Genomic DNA, 23,528 nt, shown 5'->3' with positions numbered 1-23,528 from the left:
TTCCACCCTGGGAGCAGAGATCTAATTTAAAAGAAAGGAAAAAGGCCAAAACAACAAAAAAAAGATGAGCAAAAAACAACAAAAAAAGAAGCTGACCATAGAAAATTATTATGGTGGAAGGGAAGACCAAAGCACAAACTTAAAGAATACAATTGGCTGAATAACAAAGAGAGTACAAAAGCTAATTGAGGAAAACAACTCCTTAAAAGTTAGAATTGGGCAAGTGGATGCTAACAACACTATGAGACATCGGGAATCAATCAAACAAAATCAGAAGAATGAAAAAATGGAATAAAATGTAAAATTCCTCATGGGAAAAACAACTGACCTGGAAAATAGATCCAGGAGAGATAATATCAGAATCACTGGACTACTTGAAAGCCATAATCAAAAGGAGGACCCAGACAGCATCTTTCAAGAAATTATCAAGGAAAACTGCCCTGATGTCCTGGAACCAGAGAGCAAAATAGGCACTGAAAGAATCTGCTGATCACCTCTCAACAGCCAAATTTCAGAACTATTAGGACAAGGAAAAAATCCTACAAGTGGTCAGAAAGAAACAATTCAGATATCGGGGAGCCACAATCAATATCACATAGGACTTGGCAGCTGCAACATTAAAGGATTGGGGGTCATGGAACATGATATTCTGGAAGGCAAAGGAGCTAGGACTACAACCAAGAATGCTTACCTAGTGAAGTTAAGCATAATACATAAAGGGAAAAATGGTCATTCAATGAAATAGAGGGATTTCAAGCTTTCATAAGGATAAGACCAGAACTAAACCAAAAATTTGACCTCAAATATCAAAACTCAAGAGAAGCATAAACAGGTAAAAAAGGAAAAGAAAACATAAGAGATTCAACAGAACTAAACTATTTATATCCATATATAGGAAGATGATACTTGTAATTCTCAAAAATTGTAGCATTAATAGTGCAGCTAGAATGAATATACATACACAGAGGATATGGGTATAAGGTGAACTTGGGAGAATGACATAAAAAATTTAAAGGGTGAGAAAGAGGAGTACACTGGGTATAGAAGGAAGGGAATAGACTGTGGTAAATTATTTCACATGAAAAGGCACTGAAGACATTACAGTGGAGGGAGAAATGGGAGGCTGGTGTTGAACATCACTTGAACCTTACTCTCATCAGTATTGGCTAAAAGAGGGAATAATATACACAATCAGCTGAATATAGAAATCTATCTTACCAACAGGGAAGTAGGAGGGGAAGAGATCGAGTAAAAGGAGGGGACTAAGGGATGGAACAGCAGATCAGAGAAGGTTGTAGATGGAAGCGAAACACTGGTGAGGAGGGAAACAGTGAAAGGAGAGAGATCAAACAGAAGGAAGAATAGGATGGAGGGAAATACACAGTAATCATAACTGTGAATGTGATGGAATGAACTTTCCCATAAACTAGAAGTGGAGAGCAGAGTGGATCAAAAACTAAAATTCTACAATATGTTGTTTACAAAAAAACACACTTGAAGCAGAAAGACACACAGAGTTAAGGTAAGAGGCTGGAGAAGAATCTATTATGTCTCAGCTGAAGTAAAAAAAAAAAAGCAGGAGAAGCAATTCTGATCTCACACAAAGTAAAAGCAAAGATAGATCTAATTAAAAGAGATAAAGAAGGAAACTACACTTGCTAAAAGGTACCGTGGAAAATGAAGCAATATCAATACTAAACATATATGCACCAAGTGGTATATCACTTAATGATGTTATAAAGTGGTATATCATCTAATGATTATATAAAGGAGAAGTTAAGTGAGTTATAGGAAGAAATAGAAAGCAAAATTATACCAGTGGGGGACCTCAACTGTCTTCTCTCAGAACTCAATAAATCCAACCAAAAAATAAGCAAGAAGGAAACTAAGGAGGTAAATAGAATATTAGAAAAGTTAGATATGAGAGACCTTTGGAGAAAACTGAATGGGAACAGAAAGGAATATACATTTTTTTTCTCAACAGCATATAGCACCTACACAAAAATTGACCACATAAATTGCCCATATAAAAACCTCAAAATCAAATGTTAAAAGGCAGAAATAGTAAATATATTTTTTTGGATCATAATACAATAAAAATTACATTCAACAAAGGGCAGTGGAAATATAGATTAAAAATTAATTGAAAACTAAATGATCTAATCCTAAAGAATAACTGGATCAAAAAAAATCACAGAAACAATGATTTCACTAAAGAGAATGACACAATGGGACAACATAGCAAAATTTATGGGATGCAGCCAAAGCAGTACTTAGGGGAAAATTTATTTCTCTAAATTCTTGTATGAAAAAAATGGAAAAAGAACAGATCAATGAATTGGGCATGCAACTTAAAAAAACTAGAAAAAGAACAAATTAAAAATCCCCAGTTAAGCACCAAATTGGAAACCCTGAAAATTAAAGGTGAGATTAATAAGATTGAAAGTAAGAAAACTATTGAGCTGGCAAATCTGGGAGCTGTTTTTTTTTTTTAAAAAACACAACAATAAGATAGATAAGTAATTGGTTAATTTGATTTAAAAAAAGAAGAAAACCAAATATCCAGTATCAAAAATGAAAAGGGTGAAATCACCATCAATGAAAAAGAAATTAAAGCAATGATTAAGAACTATTTTACCCAATTATATGTCAATAAGTCTGGCAATCTGAATGAAATGGATGAATATTTACAAAAATAAATATAAATTACCTAGATTAACAGATCAGGAAATAGAATGCCTAAATAACCCCATCTTAGAAAAAAAATTGAACAAGCCATTAATGAACTCCCTAAGGAAAAAAAATCCCCAGGGCTAGATGGGTTCATGAGTGAATTCTACCAAATATCTAAAGAACAATTAATCCAATACTATATAAACTATTTGGAAAAATAGGCAAAAAAGGAGTCCTGCAAACCTCTTTTTATGACACAGACATAGTGCTGATACTGAAACCAGGAAGAGCTAAAACAGAGAGAGAGAAAACTATATACCAATTTCCCTAATGAATATCGATGCAAAAATTTTGAACAAAATACTAGCAAGGAGATTACAGTAATATATCACAAGGATTATAGACTACAACCAGGTGGGATTTATACCAGGAATGCAGAGTTGGTTCAATATTGGGAAAACTATCAATATAATTGACCATATCAATGACAAAACTAACAGAAATCATATGATTATCTCAATAAGTGCTGAAAAATCTTTTGACAAAATACAGCACCCATTTCTGTTAAAAAACATTAGACAGCATAGCAATAAAGGGAGTATTCCTTAAAACATTAAGCATCTGAAAGCATCAGCAAGCATTATCTGTAAGGGAGATAAACTAGCTGCCTTCCCAATAAGATCAGGGGTGAAGCAAGGATGCCCATTATCACAACTATTACTCAATATAGTACTAGAAATGTTAGCTATAGCAATAAGAGAAGAAAAATAAATTGAAGAAATTAGAATAGGCAATGAGGAGACAAAATTATCACTCCTTGCAGATGATATGATGATAAATTTAGAGAACCCTAGAGCATCAACTAAAAAATTACTTGAAATAATTAACAACTTTAGCAAAGTTGCAGGATATGAGATAAACCCACATAAATCATGAGCATTTCTTTATATGACCAATAAAGCCCAGCAGCAAGAGATAGAAAGAAAAATTCCATTTAAAATAACTGTAAACAATATAAAATACTTAGGTGTCTACCTGTCAATACAAACCCAGGAACCATATGAATATAATTACAAAACACTTTTCACACAGTCAGATTGAAACAATTGGAAAAATATCAATTGCTCAAAAGTAGACTGGGCCAATATAATAAAAATAATGATTCTGCCTAAACTGATTTACCTATTCAGTGCCATACCAATCATACTACAAAAAAATTTTATAGAGCTAGAAAAATAGTGAAATTCATCTGGAAGAACAAAAGGTCAAGAATATCAAGGGAATTAATAAAAAATATAAAGGAAGGAGGCCTAGCAATACCAGATCTCAAACTATATCATAAAGAAGTAATCATCAAAACTATCTGGTACTGGCTAAGAAATAGAGTGGTGGATCAGTGGAATAGATTAGGTACGCAAGACACAGTAGCAAATGACTAGTGTTTGATAAACCCAAAGACACCAGCTTTTGGAAAAAGAATTCAGTATTTGACAAAAGCTGCTGGGAAAAATGGAAAACAATAGGATACAAACTATGTATAGAGCAACATCTCACACTGTATACCAAGATAAAGTCAAAATGGGTGCATAATTTAGACATAAAGGGTGATACCATAAGCAAATTAGAAGAGCAAGGAATAGTCTACTTGTCAGATCTATGGGGAGGGGAAGAATTCATGACCAAACAAAAGGTAGAGAGCATTACAAAATGTAAAATAGATAATTTTGGTCATATTAAATTAAAAAAGCTTTTGTACAAACAAAACCAATGCAACCAAGATTAGAAGAAAATCAGAAAGATGGGAAACAATCTCTACTGTCATTGTCTTTGATAAAGGCCTCATTTCTCAAATATATCAAGAATGGAGTCAAACTTATAAGAATACAAGCCATTCCCCAATTGATAAATGGTCAAAGGATATGAACAGGCAGTTTTCAGATAAAGAAATCAAAGCTATCTGCAGGCACATGAAGAAGTGCTCTAAATCACTTTTGATTGGAGAAATGCAAATTAAAACATCTCTGAGGTACCACCTCACACATATCACATTGGCTAATATGACAAAAAAGGAAAATAAAAATTGTTGGAGAGGATGTGAGGGGAAAAAAAAACAGATGGACTATCTTTGGAGTTGTGAATTGATTGAACTGTTCTGGAGAGCAATTTGGAATTATGCCCAAAGGGCAACCAAACTGTTCATACTCTTTGATCCAGCAATACCACTACTAGGTCTGTATCTCAAAGAGATCATAAAAAGAGAAAAGGACCTACATGTACAAAATATTTATAGCAGCCCTTTTCATGGTGGCAAAATATTGGAAATTGAGGGGATGCCCATCAATTGGGGAATGGTTGAACAAACTGGTATATGAATGTAATGGAATACTACTGTGCAATAAGAAATGATGAACAGGCAGATTTCAGAAAAAAACCTGAAAAGACTTCTACGAACTGATGCAAAGTGAAATGAGCAGAACCAGGAAAACATTGTACACAATATCAGCAAGATCATGTGATGTTCAACTATGAATGACTCATCTCTTTTCAGCAACACGATGATCTAAGACAAGCACAAAGGACTCATGAAGGAAAATGCTATTTATATCCAGACAAAGAATTGATAGACTCTGAATGCAGATTGAAGCATATTTTTTCACTTACTTTATTCTTTCTCATGGTTTTTAAAATATCTGCTTCTTCTTTCACAATTGTTCCTAATATGGAAATATTATTTTACCTGATAGTACATATAAAAACTATATCAAACTGTCTACCATTTTCAGAAAAGGAGAGGGGAGGGAGAGAGGGAAAAAATTTGGAAGTCAAAATCTTGTAAAAATGAAAGCTAAAAATTTTCTTAACACTTAACTGGGAAAAAATAAAACACCATAAAAAAAGATAATTCATATGGCAAATATGATTTCAGATTCTTCTGTAACCTTACAAATATCTCCTCTCTCAAAGGGAGTAAGAATTTACCCTGGATGGATTTTTTTAACTGCCTATGCTTCATTAGGAAAAAGGACAGCAAGAAATGGATGGGCTGATAGTTATTTTTTTTTTAATTTCAAGTATAAGTTTTATTGCTCATAAAACTCAGAAAAACCCATAGCTTGTTTTTGGGTACTCACAGAGAGGTTTCAGTTCTTTTACCTCTGGATTTAAGTAGCACTGTGACTTAGAAAAGATTCACAGAAATAAAAAGAACAGTATTCTTCAGTGAATTTCTAGAGATTTCATTTTCTAAGGTTGGAAACTTCTCTATGTCTCTATGTAGTTAGCTTTCTATCATATAAAACTGGGAAATACTCTTTTTCTTCAAATGTGCCTAAGTACAGCTACAATTCTGAATATAAAAGTTCTATTGAGGTATTGATGCCAAGTTAATAAACATCAGAAACTAGTGGTGAACTAGTGAAACATATGGCTTTATCTTGCAAGAGCTAAGACTATTTTGAATGCCACCAAAACAAGGAACTTTTAAACACCCACCAGATATGTCATGTTAACTGCCTCCGTTTTTTGTGGGGGTGGGGGGAGCATTTAGACTCTCACTCTTTTCAGTTATCACTGTAGCCCTGAACCCTTGTTTATTTTCAGCTTCATTACAAGCATCATCTTATGATCAAATACATGTTAAGAACCTCAGAAAGAAAAAGAAATATGGATGAAAAATAAGGCTCAGAGAAGTTGTACCTGATATGCAACAGCATTGGGCTGACAAGCCAGCATACCCTACTGGATACTTCATTATTTTACTACTTTCACAAAAGAATGCATACATGCTATTATTTCTGTTGTAACCAACTTCTGGAATTCTATGTTAAACTCTTTCATTGTTAGCATATGTATTTCATATGGACGGAAGGAAATAAAACCAGTGGCATTTGCATTGCAAAAAAACCTTTAAATTGAAACCATATAGAATGCATGACTCAATGGCTATTTACCTTTCTCTGCTTGTCTTAAGGTGTATTACTCTTCCCTCACCCCCTCACTAAGAGCAGTAGTGGATACAATAAAATAAGCATTATTTGATTTTCCTAGCTTTTGCTATAAAGTTTTTGGGTCAATTTGTTATGAATAATCTAAATTGTTAAATTTAATCATTTTTAAAGTTTTTTAACTATCTGTAGAGTACTGAAGTTCACTCCAAAGTCACAAGAATTTGCAGTTTAGAAGGCTGTTTAAAAAAAAATTTTGTATTTCTAATTCCTTCTTCTTCCTCCTGACCTTTTTATATTTCTCTCTTTCCTCGTTTAAATCTTTGACTTTTTTCTCATATTCTTTGATTATTTTCTTTTCTTCTTCAGTCCATAGAGTATCAGGTTTAGCCATACAGGGAGGCTGAGGAATTACCTAAAGATAAAAAAAGAGAAGCACACAATCCATTAAACATGGCACATTGACAGTGTCATTAAAGCAGTAAGAAAAAAAATGGTAACAACAACAACAACAACAAAAACCAACTTCTATTGCTGGGGGAAGCAGGTAAAATGGCCCAGAAGTTAGTTATACTGATGAAAAGTCAAGTTTCAGAGGGAATTTTCAGTAGCACCAATGGAAAATTATTAGTGCAACTTTCCTTAGTGCTGCTAAAACACATATGCCTCTTTTTGTTAAAAATTTTTTTCTATTAATTTAAAAATCAGTGCTTGAAGTTTCATATTCCTTTGTGTTTAGTGATCATGGTTGAAGTTGCTAAGTTTTAAAGTAATGTTTTTTCTTTTTTTAAAAAAGTAATTTATTCTTTTCCCCCAATTTATTTATTTTTAATATTCACTTTTTAAAATTTTGAGTTCCAAATTTTTCACTTCCTCCAGCTCCTCTTCCATCCACTGAGAACACAAGCAATACGACATCAATTATGTAGGTGAAATCATGCAAAACATATTTCCCTATTAGCCATATTGCAAAAAAAAAAGGCATGAAAAATAAAGTTAAAAAATTGTACTTCAGTTTGCACTCAAAGTTTATCAGTTCTCTTTCTGGAGATGGATAGCATTTTTCATCATGAGCCCTTTGAAATTGTCTTGGATCATCATATTGATTGGAGTAGCTAAGTCTTTCACAGTTGATCATCATTACAATATTGCTTTTCCTATGTACAATGATCTCCTGGTTCTTCTCACTTCATTTTGTATCAGCTCATGTAGGTCTTCCCAAGTTTATCTGAAATCATCTCCTTTATCGTTTCTTACAACACAAAGTATTCCATCACAATCATATAACACAACTTGCTCAACCGTTCCCCAAATGATGGGTATCCCTTCAGTTTCCATTTTTTTGCCACCATAAAAAGATATGCTAGAAATATTTTGTACGTATGGATCCTTTTCCCTTTTCTTTGATCTCCTTGTGATACAGACCTAATAGTAATATTGCTGAGTCAAATGGTAAAGACAGTTTAATAGCCCTTTGGGCATAGTTGTAAATTGTTCTCTAGAATGGTCACATAAGTTCAAAAGTTCAATAGTGAATATATTCCTATTTTTTAACAACCTCTCCAACATTTGTAATTTTCTTTTTCTGTCATGTTAGCCAATTTGATAAGTGTGAGGTGGTATCTCATAGTTGTTTTAATTTTTATGTATCTCTAACTAATAGTGATTTAGATAATTTTTTTCATATAGCTATTGATAGCTTTGATGTCTTCTGAAAACTGCTTGTTCATATTCTTTGACCATTTATCAATTGAGGAATGACTCATATTCTTATAAATTTGGCTCAGTTCCCTGTATATTTGAGAAATGAAATCTCTACCAAGGAATTTTGCTTTTGAAGAATTTCCTAAAACTCTGGCTCATTTAAGAAAATGGTAAATTACATATTTTTCTCACTTTCATCCTTCCTATTCTACTTTCCAATGTTAGATAAAACTATTACCATCCTCAAAATATCTTCTTTCTTGACTTCTAGAACTCCACCCATCATGTCCATCAAAGCTCGACGTCTTTCATCATCCCTCTGGAAAAATAACCCAAAGTTAGAGGAAATGGTAGCTGGAGGTTGAAGTGTTCAAGCTCTATCAGCATCACCCAAGACCACAGATCTAAAATGTTGTTGGGAAGATGTCAGGAACAAGCAGGAAAATGAATCTATAATGGTAATGATGGTGATGGCAGAGGGCACGTATGTGTATATGTGTGTGTGTTTGTAATTAGACTCTTCCCTAAATGTTTCTGATTGATTGCAAAGGAACATGTTTCTGTAATATAATGTAAAAATACAACTACTAAGTAAAAACAAATGTATTTATATATATATATATATATATATATATATATATATATATATATATACACACATATACATATATATTTAGTTTTTAACATAATACCTGACTTAAACGACGTCTTTCCCGTTCAAGGGCTTCAGCTAATGCTGCTTGTTCTTTCTCCCATGGGGTAAGGATTCTTTCAACTTTAATCTGAAAAGCAAAAACTTCAACTTCATTTTTGTCTGTATTTCTCAAAAGATTCAAAGAAAGCTTATTTAACTTGTGGAAAGGCTAAAGATCCACCATAATGTCAAAGGGTTATCTGAATAGCAACACCAAGCTCAGATCCCTTCTAGGGGGAGTCAATTAGTGACGTGAGTGCTTTATATGTTTCTGCATCTGTTTATGGGCTTCTATAAATCCTTGTCATCTTTCTTGTTTTCTGTGCGGGAGAAATAAAGGCTGTAACATACCTGATTTGCATTTGCTACCTTGAATTCTTGTATAGGAGCTATAGACCATGTTATATGTATCTGTAGAAACTTATACATGACCATATTTAGTGATTTTTCTAGAATAACTACTAAAGGGAGGATAATTACCCTTTCTTGATTCAATACCGTATCTATATATCTATCTATGTATCTATGTCCTTATCTATGACACAAGGCAGCATCACTCCAGGCCATATAGATCTTAACACTTTGTCATGAAAGCATGGCCTAATGTGAAACCAGCCTTTTCAGAAAGGTCACAGACCTAGTAGTGGTATTGTTGGGTAAAAGGGTATGCACCATTTATAGCCCTTTCTGGATAGTTCTAAATTGCTCTCCAGAATGGTTGGGCCAATTCCCAACTCCACCAACAGTTCATTAGTGTCCCAAATTTCCCACATCCCCTCCAACATTTGTCATTTTCCTTTTCTGTAATATTACCCAATCTTATAAGTGTCGGGTGGTTTTGTTGTTTTAATTTTCATTTCTCTAATCTATAGTGATTGAGAGCATTTTTTCAAATGACTATAGATAACTTTGATTTTTTCATCTGAAAATTGCCAGTTCATATCCTTTGACCATTTGACTCAGTTCTCTATATAGTTGAAATGAGGCCTTTATCAGGGAAACCTGCTATAAAATCCCCCCCCCCCCCCCCCGCCTTTTCTGCTTTCCTTCTAATCTTGGTTTCATTGGTTTCATTTGTGCAAATGAAAATTTTAATTTAATGTAATGAAACTATACATTTTACATCCTGTAATGCTCTCTATCTCTCATTTGGTCATAAATTCTTCCCTTATCCATAGATCTGACAGATAAAATATTCTATGATCCCCTAATTTGCTTATTGTATTGCCCTTTATGTCTAAATCATGTACCCATGTCGAATGAGATATTGGTCTATGTAGGGTATAAGTTCTTATATTCACCGTACATTTAATGATCATATCTTACATTAATATAGTACTTTATAGCTTCTAAAGTACTTTCACCTATATTATCTCACTTGAGCCTCACAAAAACCCTGTGTATTATCCCCATTTTGTAGATGAGGAAAATGAGGCTCAGAAAAGTTGGATGAATTGCCCAATAGAATGGCAGGATTAGAACTGAGGCCTTCTGATTTCAAATAAATGTTACTTTGGTTACTCCATATCCTTCTGGGCACCTGCAAAGGTGAGTAAATGGAAGTGAGACTGTAAGAAAAATTTTCTCCTCTCCACCCTTCAGAAGCTATGTTTCAGGCATCTTTCTGAACTCACAGGGAAGAGTTGAGCTCAAAAATGAATTCACTTCAATACTCCTACTAAATATATGTTTTGGTGCTAGAATTAAGTAATTTAATTTAATAGCAGCAAGTAGGAGGCAGCATGGTGTAGTGGGTAGATCCAATCTTGTAGCCTGTGAGAGCTGGGTTCAATACCTGCTGCTGACTAATATTGACCCCAGGCCCAGGTGAGCTGCATCATTTCTCAGTATACTAGGAGGCAGCTCTTGTGACTATAATTATCAGAGAAGATGCTGCACTTGCATTGGCAAAAGAAGTTTCCTTATCTGGGAAATTCCCAAATGGAATAAAAAACTCAGATTGATATAGGGTTCCTTATACAAATGAAATCAAAGGTGTAGTCCCTATTCCTATGAGCAAATAGATTTTTCTGGGCATGCTATAACACTTTGCATTTTCTAAAGAAATATGGTCGTAGTATTTTAATTTCATTTAATGAAAATCAGCATGGTATAATGAAATGAACACTGAACCCAGTCAGAAGCTAGGTTCAAGACCCAACTCCACTACTGAAGTAGGCCTCGATTATCTGGTGATAGAATGTCACAAGGAATCTCCCTATTAATTTCATTCATTTCAGTACCTTTATGTAATCTTGGTAAAAATCTTGAACTGAAGCAATTATAAATTATCTGGTGACAGAAAGCTTAAGGTCATAAACCTTCTACCTATTTCCTGGATCCCTGTATAAATATCCTGTAGGGCTCATTCTCATTTAACTACCCCATCACCTAGTTATAATGGCCTGTTTCTGTGAGGTAACACTTGCTACGGTAACAGAGCTACTTGTTTAATGCATTATTTCTGATGGGCTGGTCATGTTGCTCAAATGCCAAACATATGCTTGCATAAAAGATTATTTTACAGAGAACTCACACAAGGCAAGCACTCACATGATAAAGCGATACAAGAACGTTCTCAAGAACTTTGGAATTGATTATGTGACATGGGAGACACTGGCAAAGGACTGCTCAGCATGGCATACCTGCTTCAAAGAAGGTGCTGTGCTCTATGAACAAAGCAGAATTGAAGTAGCTCAAAAGAACCATGAGATGCACAAATTTAGAGAATCTCCCCCAAATGTTTTTTCTTTTTTTTTGAATTTTATTAATTTATTTTGATTCATCAACAGTCACTTCCATATGCTTTAAATTTAAAAAAAAAGTTTAAAATTTTTCTCCCCCTTCCTCCCCACCACCCTTCCCAAGACAGTGCACAATCTCATATAGGCTATACATTCACATTCCTATTACATGTATTTTCACATTAGTGAAGTTGTAAGTAAAAATTAAAACCAATAGGAGGAACCATTAGAAAGAGGAAACAAAACTCAACAGAAGAGAAAAAAAAAGATAGCGATTCAACTTCCATAGTTCTTTCTTTGGATATGGACAGCATTTTCCATCACGAGGCCTCTGGAGATGTCTTAGATCCTTGTAATGCTGAGAAGGGTTAAGTTAATCAATATTAGTCATCACACAACATGGCTGTTATTGTGTACAAAGTTCTCTTGGTTCTGCTCACTTCACTCAGCATCAGACCATACAAGTCTTTCCAGGTTTTTCTGAAGTCAGCCTGTTCATCATTTCTTATAGCACAATAGTATTCCATTACATTCATATACCACAACTTGCTCAGCCATTCCCCAATTGATGGGCATCCTCTCAATTTCCAATTCTTTGCCACCACAAAAAGAGCTGCTATGAATATTTTTGTACATATGGGTCCTTTTCCCATTTGTATGATCTCTTTGGGATATAGCCCTAGAAGTGCTATTGCTGGGTCAAAGGGTATGCACATTTTTATAGCCCTTTGGGCATAGTTCCAAATTGTTCTCCAAAATGGTTGGATCATTTCACAACTCCACCAACAATGCATTAGTGTTCCAATTTTCCCACATCTTCTCCAACATTTATCATTTTCCTGTTTTGTCATGTTGGCCAATCTGATAGGTGTGATGTGGTACCTCAGAGTTGTTTTGATTTGCATTTTCATCTATAACAATAATGATTTAGAGCATTTTTTCATATGACTATAGATGGCTTTAATTTCTTCATCTGAGAACTGTCTGTTCATATCCTTTGACCATTTATCAATTGGGGAATGGCTTGTGTTCTTATAAATTTGTCTTAATTCTCTATATATTTTAGAAATGAGGCCTTTATCAGAGAGACTGGTTGTAAAAATTCTTTCCCAATTTTCTACCTTCCTTCTAATCTTAGTTGCATTGGCTTTGTTTGTGCAAAAACTTTTCAATTTAATGTAATCAAAATTATCCATTTTGCTTTTCATAATGTTCTCTATCTCCTGTTTGGTCATGAATTCTTCTGTTCTCCATAGATCTGATAGGTAAACTATTCCAATTTACTTATGGTATCAGCCTTTATATCTAAGTCATGAACCCATTTTGACTTTATTTTGGTATATGGTGTGAGATTTGGGTCTATGCCTAGTTTCTGCCATACTCTTTTCCAGTTTTCCCAGCAGTTTTTTTCAAAGAGTGGGTTCTTATCCCAGAAGCTGGGGTCTTTGGGTTTATCAAATAATAGATTACTATAGTCATTGACTACTGTGTCTTGCATATTTAACCTATTTCACTGATCCACCACTCTATTTCTTAGCCAGTACCAAGCAGTTTTGATGATTGCTGCTTTATAATACAATTTAAGATCTGGAATTGCTAGGCCACCTTCCCCTGCATTTCTTTTCATTAGTTCCTTTGATATTCTGGACCTTTTGTTCTTCCAAATGAATCTTGTTATTATTTTTTCTAACTCTATAAAATAATTTCTTGGTAGTTTGATTGGTATGGCACTGAATAAGTAAATTAGCTTAGGTAGGATTGTCATTTTTATTATATTAGCTTGGCATACCCATGAGCAACTGATGTTTTTCCAATTATTTAGATCTGATTTTATTTGTGTGAAAAGTGTTTTGTAATTGTGTTCATAGAGTTCCTGGGTTTGTTTTGGGAGGTAGACTCCTAAATATTTTATAATGTCTACAGTAAGTTTAAATGGGATTTCTCTTTCTGTCTCTTGCTGTTGGGCTTTGTTGGTAATATATAGAAATGCTGATGATTTATGTGGGTTTATTTTATAGCCTGCAACTTTGCTAAAGTTGTTTATTATTTCAAGTAGTTTTTTACTTGATTCTCTAGGATTCTCTAAGTATATCATCATGTCATCTGCAAAGAGTGATAGTTTTGTTTCTTTTTTGCATATTCTAATACCTTCAATTTCTTTTTCTTCTCTTATTGCTTAAGCTAATGTTTCCAGTACAACAGTGGTGATAATGGACATCCTTGTTTCACCCCCGATCTTACTGGAAATGCTTCTAGCCTGTCCCCATTACATATAATGCTTGCTGAAGGTTTTAGATAGATGCTATTTATTATTTTAAGGAAGACTCCATTTATACCTATGCTTTCTAGTGTTTTTAATAGGAATGGGTGTTGAATTTTCAAAAGCTTTTTCTGCATCTATTGAGATGATCATGTGGTTTCTGTTGGTTTTGGTGTTGATATGCTCAATGATGCTGATAGTTTTCCTAATATTGAACCAACCCTGCATTCCTGGTATAAATCCTACCTGGTCATAGTGTATTATTCTTGTGATAAGTTGCGGCAATCTATTTGCTAGTATTTTGTTTAAAATTTTTGCATCTATATTCATTAGAGAAATTGGTCTATAATTTTCTTTCTCTATTTTGACTCTTCCTGGTTTAGGTATCAACACCATATTTGTATCATAAAAAGAATTTGGTAAGACTCCTTCTTCACCTATTTTCCCAAATAGTCTATATAGTATTGGAATTAATTGTTCTTTAAATGTTTGATAGAATTCACATGTAAATCCATCTGGCCCTGGAGATTTTTTCCTAGGGAGTTCATCAATGGCTTGTTCAATTTCTTTTTCTGAGATGGGGTTATTTAAGTATTTTACTTCCTCTTCTGTTAATCTGGGCAATTTATATTTTTGTAAATATGTATCCATTTCACTAAGATTGTCAAATTTGTTGGCATATAGTTGGGCAAAATAATTCCTAATTATTGTTTTAATTTCCTCTTCCTTGGTGGTAGCTTCACCCTTTTCATTCTTGATACTAGTAATTTGGTTTTCTTCTTTCTTTTTTTAATTAAATTAACCAAAGGTTTATCTATTTTATTGGTTTTTTCATAAAACCAGCTCTTAGTTTTATTTATTAGTTCAATAGTTTTCTTAATTTCAATTTTTTAATTTTTCCTTTGGTTTTCAATATTTCTAATTTGGTGTTTAGTTGAGGATTTTTAATTTGTTCTTTTTCTAGTTTTTTTAGTTGTATGCCCAATTCATTAATCTCTTTTTCTATTTTATTTATGTAAGCATTTAGAGATATAAAACTTCCCCTAAGAACTGCTTTTGCTGCATCCCATAAGTTTTGGTATGTTGTCTCATTATTGTCATTCTCTTGAATGAAATTATTGATTGTTTCTATGATTTGTTGTTTGACCCAATCATTTTTTAGGATTAGATTATTTAGTTTCCAATTATTTTTTAGTCTATCTTTCCATGGCCCTTTATTACATATAATTTTTATTGCATCATGATCTGAAAAGGATGCATTTAATATTTCTGCCTTTCTGCATTGGATTGTGAGGTTTTTATGCCCTAGTACATGGTCAATTTTTGTGTATGTGCCATGTACTGCTGAGAAAAAAGTATATTCCTTTCTATCCCCATTCAGTTTTCTCCAGAGGTCTATCATACCTAACTTTTCTAATGTTCTATTCACCTCCTTAACTTCTTTCTTGTTTATTTTGTGGTTAGATTTACCTAGTGAGAGGGGGAGTTCAGGTCCCCACTAGTATAGTTTTGCTGTCTATTTCTTCCTGTAACTCCCTGAACTTCTCCTGTAAGAATTTGGATGCTATACCATTTGGTGCATATATGTTTAGTAATGATATTACTTCATTGTCTATGGTGCCTTTTAGCAGGATGTAGTTTCCTTCCTTATCTCTTTTGATTAGATCTATTTTTGCTTTTGCTTTGTCTGAGATCAGGATTGCTACCCCTGCTTTTTTTACTTCAGCTGAAGCATAATATATTCTGCTCCAGCCTTTTACCTTTACCCTGTATGTGTCACTCTTTTTCAAATGTGTTTCCTGTAAACAACATATTGTAGGATTATGGTTTTTAATCCATTCTGCAATCTGTTTCTTTTATGGGAGAGTTCATCCCATTCACATTCACAGTTATGATTACTATCTGTGTCTTTTTCTCCATCCTTTCCCCCATTTATGCTTTTTTTCTCTCTTTTCCTTTCCCCCTTCACTAGTGTTTTGCTTTTGACCAGCCTCCTTCAGTCCCTCCTCCCTTTATTATCCCTTTCCCTTTTCTTCACTTTGCTTCCTCCCTTCTTCCCCCTCCCTTTTCTTTCCCCTTTTCCCTCCTACTGCCTATAGGGCAAGTTAGATTTCTATACCTAACTGATTATGTTATGCCCTTCTTGAGCCAAATCTGATGAGAGTAAGGTTCAAACAATGCTCCCCCCTCCTTCTTTCCCTCTGCTGTAATAGGATTTTGTGTCTTTTCCTGTAATGTAATTTACCCTTGTCTGCCTCCTCCTTTCTCAGTACATTTTCTAAGATCAGATATCCACTTATTTGGATCCATTTAACCCACTTGATTAGATTTTTTTTTCATTACATCAAAGTCAACTAATATCCACCCTCTTTATGTATACTCCTTTAACATGGTGTAATAACAATACAGTTCTCAGTTGCAAGTGTCATATTCCCTTGTAGGGTTTAAACAGCCCCCTTATTAACAACATATTGTATCTTTCTGTCCCATTTACCTTTTTAAGTCTTCTTGAGTCTGTACTTGAAGATCAAATTTTTTGTTGAGCTCTGGTCTTTTTATCAGGAAAGTTTGGAAGTCTCCTATTTCATTGAATATCCATTCCTCCCTTGAAAATGCTCATTTTTTGGGTAGTTGATCCTTGGCTGCATTCCAAGCTCCTTTGCCTTATGGAATATCATGTTCCAAGCCCTGCGGTCTTTTAATGTAGAAGCTGCAAGGTCCTGTGTAATCCTGACTGTGGTTCCATGATATTTAAATTGTTTCTTTCTGGCTGCTTGCAGCACCTTCTCTTTCATCTGGTAATTTTGGAATTTTGCTATTATATTCCTTGGCATTGTCAATTTGGGATCTCTTTCAGGTGGTGATCGGTGGATTCTTTCTATGGTTATTTTCCTTGTGGTTCTAGGACTTCAGGGCAGTTTTCCTTTATGATTTCCTGAAAGATACTGTCCAGGCTCTTTTTTTATCATGATTTTCAGGTAGTCCAATAATTTTTAAATTGTCTCTCCTGAATCGATTTTCCAGGTCGGTTGTTTTACTGATGAGGTATTTTACATTTTCATCTATTTTTTCATTTTTTTGTTTCTGTTTGACTGATTCTTGCTCTCTCATAGAGACATTAGTTTCCATTTGTCCAATTCTAGTTTTTAACAGATTGTTTTCTTCTGTTAGTTTTTGTACTTCCTTCTTCAATTGGCCAATTGTGTTTTTTAGGGACTTGTTTTCTTCAGTGTATTTTTTTTCCAATTGGCCAATTGTATTTTTGAAGGACTCTTCTACCTCTCTCATTTGACTTTAAAATCCTTCTTGAGCTCTTCTAAGAAGGTTTTTGGGCTTCAGATCATATTCCTTTTGATGTTGCAGATGTGGGTTTGTTGACAATGTTGTCCTCTTCAGAATTTCTGTCTTGATCTTCACTCTTCTCATAATATGAATCTATGGTATGTTTTTTGTTTTGTTTTGTTTTGTTTTTACTCATGGTGTTTCTTTATTCCCTGGCCTTTAAAGAGATTGAGCTCTCCTGCTGGGGAACAGAGGGCACTGACCCAAGCTTCTTGTGTTGGGAGCCTAGGTCTTGGTCACTGGCTTTGTGTGCTGGGGCCTCTTATGTTGGCAATTGGAGGCTGTAGGTTTCTGGCAGCTTACCTCTGTTTGGGCTGGAATCAGCAAGGCTGGAACTTTCAGGCAATTCTAGGTTGCCTGCTTTTCCTTTCCTTTAGCTTTCTTCAGCTCCTTTTAGATGGGTGCTGCAGGGTGTTTATCTGCCTGGGGCTGCAGTGCTGCTCCCTCTTTCTGCTAATGCACTGGGAGATTCCTTTGCAGTAGATGCCGAGGCATCTGGTGGTTTTCTGAGCTGGTTTCCACTGGTTCCCCTGCCCTCACTGAGGTACTCGGAGGTCCAGGTGTTGCTGTTTGCCTACTCTACCACCTGGGCTTCAGGATTTCTTACAATTGGAGGCTGAGGGTCACAGCTCACCTGGTGTTGGGTGGAATCAGCAAGGCTGGGCTTTAGGAAGACCTTTAGGTTGCTTTCTTCACTCCTTTCAGATGAATGCTGCAGGGTACTTATCCACCTGGGGCCCTTTGTAGGTCTCCTTCCCTTATTTTTGCTGAGGCACTGGGAGACCCATTTGCTGGGCTGCTGAACTGCTTCTCCCTGTCTTTCTTCTACTTCAACTGTTCCAGGGTTTTTTCCTGGGGTGATATTTTCTGGGTTTTCAGAGGTTGATAGGGGAGGGTGAGAGCGACTACCTTTTTAGTCCGCCACCTTCCCCAAATGTTCACATGGACTATTTGTGCCTTACCTGTGGTAGAGCATTCTGAGCTCATATTGGTCTGATCAGTCACAGTCAGACACACTGTAACTCAGCTCTAACATAATGAAGTCATTTTGGTCCTCTTTGAGAAGGAAACACAAGAGCCATTGATCCCTAAGCCCCTAGATTATTGAAATGGATATGAGCAAGACACTTACCTTCCCTGGGTCTCATTTTTCTATTTAAAATGAGTAGAATACTTGAAACTGCTACATAAAATTATTGTGAGGAACATTTGTAAACTGTAAGGCAATATCCAAAGGTGAAACTCTCTCTTTCTCTCTCTCTCTCTCAACTCTGTCAGCAATCAATCCAAGGAAACAAGTGCAAAAAGGAAACAGGAAAGCAGCCTTAGAAAGTAAGGAAAGGACATACCTCATGATCTTCTACAACTAGAATCCTCTCTGGCTTCTCACAGTCTTCAAATACTGGTTGCCATATCTGTTCCCCAAGATCTAATTCTGTAATAATTTCTTGAATATGTGTATTTCTTTCATTCACACGTGTTATTTCCAACTCTTTTTGTTGATATACAATATCAAAGTCTTTATTAAATTCAGTTTTGATGTTGTAAATAATGTCCTGAAATATCATAAACGTGATAGATTACTTCTTTACTGGCAGTATCATGCCATAGTCTTAACAATTTTTAACTCTATTCCTACTCTAAATCCATCCTCAAATCACCACCAACTTGTCTTCCTAAAATAATGCTTTAAGTCTAACATTATAGAAAAGGCACTGTTTTGAGATTCTATTCTATTATTAACCAGGACCTTAAGTAGGCCACTTCATTCTCTGGACTTCAGTTTCCTCCTCTATAAAATTAGAAATTTGGACTACATGATCTCCAGAGTAATTTCCAGTTCTGAAATCCAGAGTCAAATATGCTCTCCTGCTCAAGATCTTTCAATGGTTCCCCATTCCTCTAAGATTAATAGCTGTCATACTAAACTTTTCTCTCTTGGATTGGCTTTTAATTGAAAGTTTCCTTCAATCAAAAAGCAGAATGCTGAATTTGAATTAGCTATAGTCTATTATCTGTCATGTGAGATTTTGTAGTTTGGGGGGAAAAGGACAAAAATACTTTATATTGGCATAGAAAAGGAATTTTTTCTTTTACCAGTGGAAACTTGTTTGTTTTTCTGTCTAATGTTAAGATTGAAATAGTTCTTTTGGGAGAAGGGAATTTAGGACAAAGATGTGATAATGGCATCCCAGAACAGTTTAACATTATTTATCATACTAATATGAGGCAGCTAGGTGGTACAGTGGATAAAGCACTGAGCCTGGGTTTGGAAGACCAGAGTACAAATCCAGCCTCAGACACTTAACTAGATATGTGACCCTGGGCAATTCACTTAACTTTTGTTTACCTCAGTTCCCTCAACTGTAATAATGGAGGTAATAACAGCACTACCTCACAGAGTTGTTATGAAGATCAAAGAATATTTGTAAAGTGTTTAGCACAGTACCCAGCACTATATAAATGCTCATTCCTTTCCTCTCTACTATAATATGATCTTATGTATCTCGGTAGAGTACCATAGGGGAGGGAGGTACCCTCAGTAGAGATAATCTTAGGGGAAAGATGGTTGGGGAGTGCAAAGGGAGCTATAAGTTAAGTTACAGTATGTCAACATTTATGAACACATAAAAGGATATAATTTGATTTGTATCATAATTTAGTCAGGGGCTCAAGAAAGCACTTTACAAGAGAGCTTTACTGGTTTGGAAGATAAAAATAGTTCACCTTTAGTAATACAATCTGGTTGATTTTCTCTTCTCTGGTATGAAGTTCTAATTGGTTATATAACATACTTGTGTCTGCACCAAGCTCAGAACTTAAGCTGCCAAGAAAGTAATTGATTAAGTTGCTCTCTCTCTTTTTTTTTCTCTCTTCTTCCTCTTCCTCCTCCTCTTCCTCTTCAGGTTCCTTTTTACTTAAAGCTGTGGATTGAACTTCTACAATTTCCTTCCGTAGCTTTATATGGAAAAACATAATACATTCATTATTATATAATTATTAAGTCTTAATTATGTTTCTAAAGGGCAACCTGGCAACAACATAATTATTTCAAAAATAAATTTAAAGCTTTAAATTCTGCTGTCTATATTTGTATTCAGAATGGCAGGTAGACCTGGAAAGTCTTACAAAAGAGATTAAACCTGTATACTGTAGGTGAATGATAACAGTAAAAATTGTATTTAGTAACATATTATCTTTGAACTAGGTTGGCAGAATAACTTGTCCATGTAAATATTTTAAGGTGGGTCTTGTTACTTAAACATGAAAAAATATATCCTGTTAGTTTGTATTTTACATAGGAATTTACATGGTGACTGATATAAGTCAAGCAGTAGGTATTAAATATTAATCTCATTTTATATTTTAGAAAACTATACATGGAATGTGCTTGACATCCTCCCAGTAGCTTACATTATATCAAAAAGTGTGGTACTTTTCCAGGTCTGACTTTATTCTTTTGTAATAACTAGTAGAGAATAGTTTTATTGAGACCATGGCTATGTATTCTGACTTGTATAGGCCAATGGGTCTTGCCCAGAGAAACGCACTGTTTCATAGTAACAAAATGTATTCCATGTTGACCAATTGTCTTGGAAATGTATAACCACTGGTCTGATTATAAGAAGAGCATGTATGGCTAAAGGTAATACCTCACCGTTACTATGGAAATAATTAAAGACTCATGTGCTACATTCATTTATCTTCTTATGTGAAGGACAGCCATGAATATTTTACAAGTATGTATTATTCACTAGAAGGGATATTGTAGCTAGGTGGAACAGTAGATAAAACATTGGATCTGGAGTCAAGAAGATCTTAATTCAAATTCAGCCTTAGATGCTTACTAGCTGTGTAACACCTGGATAGTCATTTAAGCTTTGGGTGCTTCAGTGCATTCAACTGTAAAATAGGGCTAATAACAGTGCCTGCTTCACAAGGTTATTGTGAAGATCAAATGAAATAACATATATAAAGCACTTTGCAGACCTTAAAGCTCTATATAAATGTTAGCTGTTATTATTATTATACGGACTGAACTTGTGATTTTTATTGACATAGAAACCTCCCAAGTAAGGAAACTTTCTACTAGTACAAGGTATCACCTCTGCAACTTAAGAGTCTTAGAGCTGCTTAGATCACTGAGAAGTTAGGTGACTTGCCCCAGATCACATAGTCAGTCTATATGAGAGGCAGTACTTGAACCTCAAGTCTTCCTGACTTTGAGGCTAGCTCTCCACTATACATCTCTTCCATTGCATTTCAATTAAAATCTATATTAAGACTTGAATTATCATGTATCACAGTAATATTCAAAACCATACTTTATATCAGTTTCTTCAGTCTTCCTTAGCCGTAAAACTGTCTCCAATTCTTCCAGCTCTTCTGGAGTGCGTGCTTTCATTGGGAAATTTTTAACCTCCAAAAGACCATGAAAGGACTTGACAAATATAAAAATAACAGAGTAAAAAATATTTTCAGTTAAATTGTGAAAAAGTCTAATAAATAACATTAAGTGTTTTTAAGATGCTTTATTTGATATTAAAAAAAAGTCCCTCTATGCCTATAGTCCCTATGAGGTGCTTTTTTTTAAGCATAAAAGAGTGTTGTACTTGGTCAGAAGTGTTTTTTGCATCTATAGAGATGATCATGGGTTTTTGGTTGAGTGGTTGAACCATTCTTTCCATCCCTGGTATAAATCCCACTTGGTCATAGTGAATGATTTCTTGGATAAATCATTGTAGTCTGTTTGACAGGATTTTGTTTAAATTTTTTGAGTTAGTATTCATTATTAATGATATTGGTATTGTGGTAATATGGTATATTGACGGTAATATGATATGTTAATGATATGGTTTTTTCCCGATGTTTTATCTTTACCTGGTTTAGGTATTAGGATGATATTTGTCCCATAAAAGAAGTCTGGCAGAGTGTTTTCTTTCTCAATTTTTGAGAATAATTTGTGAAATATGGGTGCTAATTGTTTTTTTTTAAGTTTGATAGAATTTTCCTGTGAATCCTTTAGGACCAAGAGTTTTTTTCCTTTGGTAGTTCCTTTCTAACTAGATCTATTTCCTTTTCTGAGATTGGATTATTTAAGATTTCTATCTGGCTTTCTGACAGTTTGGGTATTTTGTATTTTTTTAAGGTATTCCTCTTTGTCTTTTGTATTCTCAGTTTTGTTAGAGTATAACTGTGCATGACATGTTATAATTATTATTTTTTCTTCTGTTTTTGTTGTGATTTCACCTTGCTTATTTGATATTTTATTGATTTGATTTTATGCTATCTTCTTTTTTAATTAGATTAGGTAAGAGTTTATCAATTTTATTAGTTTTTTCAAAGAACTAGGTTTTAGTTCTATTAATCATTTCTATGTTTTTTTGTTTCCAATTTATTACTCTTCTACTTTTTAATATCTCCTCTTTTGTGCCTTTTTTCAGTTTGCTTATTCATTGACTTTCTAATTTTTTAAAATGTTTATTCAGTTCATTAATTTTTTCCCCAAGGACTGCTTTAGGTATACCTCTGAAATTTTGGCATGTTTCTTCATCATTATCATTTTCTTTTACATAGCCTCTATTTTTTATGATTTGTTCTTTGACCCACTCATCATTTAGAATTTAATTCTTAACTCTCCATTTGGGTTTGGTTTTTTTGTGGTCCCTGAACAAATGACTATTTTATTGCATATTATTTTTTGTTTATCTATAAACAATGTATTATCTATTTCTGCCTTATTATATTTGTTTGCTATACCTCAGCGTCCTGGTATGTGGTCAATTTTTGTAAAAGGTTGAAGCTCTATTGAAAAGTATGAGAAATATCAAGAAATTCTTTTTCAATCCCATTTAGATGATGACATAAGTCTTTTAACTCATTTCTCCAGATATTTGTTCAGTTCCATATTTTCCTTTTGTTTATCTTTCTGTTAGATTTATCCAAAACTGATAGTGGGATATTGAAGTGTTCTGTCACTATTGTGTTACTATCTATGTCTTCTTGAAGCTCAAATGTTTCCTTTATGAATTTGGATGCTAAAACTTTTGGAGCATATAGATTCATTATTGGTATTGGTTTGTTACCTTTGATTCCTTTCTGCATAATGCAGAATGCATTTATACCTATTTATTTTTAAATGTTTGTTTTTGCTTTGTTAGAGAGCT

General features: G+C 34.3%; 1 protein-coding gene across 1 annotated transcript in view; it reads right to left on the bottom strand.

Annotated features, from left to right (window-relative positions):
• Nucleotides 1–23,528, bottom strand: part of LOC110209473 (cilia- and flagella-associated protein 43-like) — a 167,245-nt gene that overhangs the window by 38,528 nt on the left and 105,189 nt on the right. The window contains exons 22-27 of the mRNA XM_078151074.1: nucleotides 21,700–21,802; nucleotides 20,089–20,333; nucleotides 18,711–18,917; nucleotides 9,014–9,103; nucleotides 8,560–8,640; nucleotides 6,907–7,032 (exon numbers count right to left, since the gene is read on the bottom strand). Coding sequence (XP_078007200.1) covers nucleotides 6,907–7,032; nucleotides 8,560–8,640; nucleotides 9,014–9,103; nucleotides 18,711–18,917; nucleotides 20,089–20,333; nucleotides 21,700–21,802 — 852 coding nt within the window. The remainder of the gene's footprint in view (nucleotides 1–6,906; nucleotides 7,033–8,559; nucleotides 8,641–9,013; nucleotides 9,104–18,710; nucleotides 18,918–20,088; nucleotides 20,334–21,699; nucleotides 21,803–23,528) is intronic.

This window comes from Phascolarctos cinereus, unplaced genomic scaffold (assembly GCF_003287225.1).
Source record: "Phascolarctos cinereus isolate Bilbo 61053 unplaced genomic scaffold, phaCin_HiC Scaffold_3;HRSCAF=262, whole genome shotgun sequence".
Taxonomy (NCBI): domain Eukaryota; kingdom Metazoa; phylum Chordata; class Mammalia; order Diprotodontia; family Phascolarctidae; genus Phascolarctos; species Phascolarctos cinereus.
The sequence above is the reverse complement of the archived record's forward strand: the minus strand, read 5'-3'. Positions and strand labels throughout refer to the sequence as shown.